At 26.1% G+C, this 4,135-nt stretch overlaps 1 protein-coding gene across 1 annotated transcript in view; it reads left to right on the top strand.

Annotated features, from left to right (window-relative positions):
* LOC11436979 (putative E3 ubiquitin-protein ligase RING1a) overlaps window positions 1–4,135 on the top strand; it is a 5,368-nt gene continuing 1,233 nt past the window's right edge. The window contains exons 1-3 of the mRNA XM_024785586.2: window positions 1–73; window positions 226–343; window positions 3,536–3,591. Of these exons, the coding sequence (XP_024641354.2) occupies window positions 1–73; window positions 226–343; window positions 3,536–3,591 (247 nt within the window). The remainder of the gene's footprint in view (window positions 74–225; window positions 344–3,535; window positions 3,592–4,135) is intronic.

Genomic DNA, 4,135 nt, shown 5'->3' with positions numbered 1-4,135 from the left:
ATGTCAGAAAATAAACGCTCTCATGAAGAGTCTCTCAAAGAGAATGAGGTGACCAAGAAAGAGAATGAAATTGGTAACCTTTTTTTCTTCCTTCTTAATCTTATCTCAATAATATAATTGTTGCTTCTTGTATTTTCTTATGCACTCCCATCATCTGTTTCATAAATGATTGTTGTTTATTTATATATATATATATTTATTATCTTGCTTATTTGTTTGCATTAGAATCAGATCAAATGCATATGTCTGATAATGAAGAACAAGATGAAGTTAAAGAAAAAGATGGTGAAGAAGAGGAACATGAAGAGGGCGCTGGAGAAAAAAAGAAAGCTGAAAAAGTAGAGTATGTCGTCAATCCAATTTCTCATATATTCTCTCATATACTATGTGGATTTTAGAGTTTTATTCTTCAATCATTTATTCCCCCCTTGAAGTTTTTATGTGGATTTTAATTACTTCATCTGATCCTAAATATAAGCAACAAAAATACATATATTTAGTTTAAATTTGGATCAAATACATTTCCATACTTAAGATCTAATTAACGATGTATGTGTATTTTTGTATGTTGGTTTCTCCGAGGCAGCTGAGAGAGTGTCACTATGGTTTTCACTTGTGTGGTCTCATGCTTAATTTTTTTGGTTGTGTGTGGTTTTTGCTTAATTAGATTATAATTACATCATGGGAAGGTCCAAGGCATCAACATGTATTTTCTATGAATTATTTGCAACTCTTTCTCAATATATTCTTGGATAGGTGTTTAGTATGATTTTATCTTGGCTTAAATATCACTTGGTCCTTAACACATTTTTGAAGTTCAATTTGATATAATAACATTAAAATCTTTAAAATGAGCCAGTTTGGTCCTTTAAGGGTTGTCTATTAACATAAGTTAGCCATTTCTGTAAAAAAAAATGACTTACTTATTTTTTTCAAGTTTATTGAATAATTAATGTATCTGGACTATAATATAGTTCAAATACTTCAATTATTTAATGAATTTGAAAGGGGAATAATTGTTTATAAATGTGACTAGAGAGACTAGTATATTAGTAAAATTACTAAATTTTGGTTTAACTTTTTTTCTTACAATTATAATACAAAATCTTTTATTAAATTAATGTAATCAATTTTGTTTGACACTTCATTTGTGAATAATTGTTATCAACTCTAGTCTTGCAAATAACAATGTATGAACTTTTCTTATCAAGTAAAATTTGTATATAATTAGAGGCCTAAGGCAATGTCTTCAAGGTTTTACCTATGAACCGAACCTAATTAAACATATTCAGATATATATATACCATAGATACTCACTTCTAGCTCGGGAATTTAAGTTCATGGTGACTCCCACCGTTGAGTAGCAGAACCATTTACAAGTTTGAATCAAATATTATAACAACACGACAACAAACAACAATGATAGAATGAACAAGAATAACCTTTTCGATATAAAACACAATAAAAAAAGGAACATTACTTTGGTGAGGTCACACCGTCCGACCATCATTGTCAAAGACTTTTGAGATCAGGACCCAACCCCTTAATTAACCATCGATTTTGATATCATTGTTGGATCATGAGGGGAGCATCACATAGGGTCAAAACCAACCATACAAGTAAGTTGGACACCACATCTTAACTCAAAACATTAGGACATTGAGTTTATGCATATTCTCATTTATATGTTGTTCAAAATTTACTTTTCAATAGAACTATAATGTATTTATCCGGTGTTGCTCGGATTAGACATATAATTTAGGTTGACAAAAATTCTTTATGCATGACATTCCCAAATAAAATTCATCACGGATCGGTACAGAACAAATATCTTAATGGATGCACACGAACAAAAAAATAAAATAAACCCTATTTTAAGTACCTATAAATCAATATATGCAGAGACAGATGAAATTGATTGGTTTCAGCAAAAATATTAATACATATATATAATAAAATAAACATTTTTTAAGTACTCGAACTTGTAGAAATCTATACCCGTTATTAAATTAGTAAAATTATACAATTGTCGTCTTAATTAAATAAAAAATTTCTTGTAGTGAAGTAAAATATAACTGGATTTCCTAACTAATGATTTTTGTTTGGTTAGTAATTTGTTGAAAGTTGGTTGTATAATACTTTTGTCTTATCAAAATCTATAGGATAAGTCTAAGAGGTGTGAGCCGAGTGGTAAAAGTTTGACTTTGTAACTTCAAGGGACATTGTCCAAATTTCATATGGAACACTTGCAAAATGATTATTAATGTCGCAATTAATAATAATAAATTTAAGTAATAAATTATACATAAATTCAATTATTTTTATAATAATGTTTTTTGTATATAAAGTATGGTTTTTTATGCCACATATCGGTTCCATGTTTATTCACAATATTTTTAATATTTTTTAAATTTTATAAAAGTAATATTTTATTTGGAGTAAATAACTCAACAAAATTCATATATTACTTTGATCTTATCGACTAAATATTTTATTTCAATTTTTAATTTATTTTTAAAACTTATGTAGCATAAACATCTCAACAAATTACTCATTATATTTTAAATATTTCTACTCATCAATAGTATTAACCAATAGTCTATCTTTTATTCGTCCATTATGAAAGTTTATGAACAGGAAAAACTCAATTTTGTCTCATCTAATCATTTGACACCTCAAAATATTTTTATCATTTTTTGTCTTTTGTAATAAAAAATCTTACCTAAAAAAGAGAGAAAATAACTGTCAGAAGATTGAACTGTTTTTTCATTAATAAAAGATTGAATTGTTTTTATAACAAAAAAATTTCTTTTATATAATTGTCAAAAGATTCTTTTTTTAAAATGTCAAAAAAAAAATCTATAAATTCTTGAATATCATGTACTTTTATGTTTAATACAATTATATATGCTGAGGTGTCAAATGATTAGATGAGACAAAATCTATAAATTCTTGAATATCATGTACTTTTATGTTTAATACAATTATATATGCTGAGGTGTCAAATGATTAGATGAGACAAAATCTATAAATTCTTGAATATCATGTACTTTTAGAGCCGGGTTTATCTTTTTGTGAAGAGTGTAGCTCGTTTCTAAATTAAGAGGTCTTTTTGTTATCTTGTGTTTATCTTCTTCATTTTGGGTTAATATCTAGTAATCTCTTCGTTGTTTCAAAAACAAAGAACCACCCACCTCTCTAAAGTAGGCATGTTTACTTCCAATTTAATTTAATTTTCATTTCAGCTAATAAAAAAAGAGAGTATAGATCAAATATATACTTCATAATTTTTTTTTTTTAAATTCTAGCATTTTTAGATTTTAGTTTTAAATGTCCAAACAATATTTCTACAGATTCTAAAAATGTATTTTCCAGTTTTTGTATTCTCTCTATCACAATTGTTGTTATGCAAGTCTTCAATGTCCTTGTTAGCAATTTAAAACGAATAGCAGTTTAAGAAAATGAAAAGTGAAAATAACAAATCCAACATTCTAACATTTGTGGATTCCTCTCCTCTATTGGTGCTTCTTTGCAGATATGTGAGCATAGATTTGTCAAACATACATGAGATTGAGTGCCCTATTTGCTTTGGTATGTAATTTATAATTAAGGCTAGATTTTCTTATTTATTACTGTAAATATGGGTAATTTTACTAAAAAATTTGTTCTCATAAGAGAATGTAACAATATATAATCAAATGAAATGGTCAAAATGTTGAACAAACCAATTTAATATCAGTTTATGAGAAAATCTATGGTAATATTTAGATTATATATATGAAATTGTGTTGTAATAATTGCACATAACTTTGCACAAAGAGTAATACATTTTTTATTTATATATGGTATTGGTAAATTTCATTTATAAATAAGTATGTTTTTAGCTTCATAATATTTATCTTTGAGAAAGAAAGTCTTTCTAAGAAAAATGTTTTGCTTAAAATTAGAGGTACAATAGGGTACTAAAAGGTGGAACTTGATAAACTCTAGATACACTTTTATTAATTTCCTGGTTAAATAATATATATATATATATATATATATATATATATAAACATTTCTAGTTTTAATTCTTAAGATATCTGTAAATAATTCTATATTCATATATAAATTTTGAATTGTTAATAATACTACT

This window comes from Medicago truncatula, chromosome 6, assembly GCF_003473485.1.
Source record: "Medicago truncatula cultivar Jemalong A17 chromosome 6, MtrunA17r5.0-ANR, whole genome shotgun sequence".
Classification (NCBI taxonomy): domain Eukaryota; kingdom Viridiplantae; phylum Streptophyta; class Magnoliopsida; order Fabales; family Fabaceae; genus Medicago; species Medicago truncatula.
This window is presented reverse-complemented; position numbering and strand designations above follow the sequence as displayed.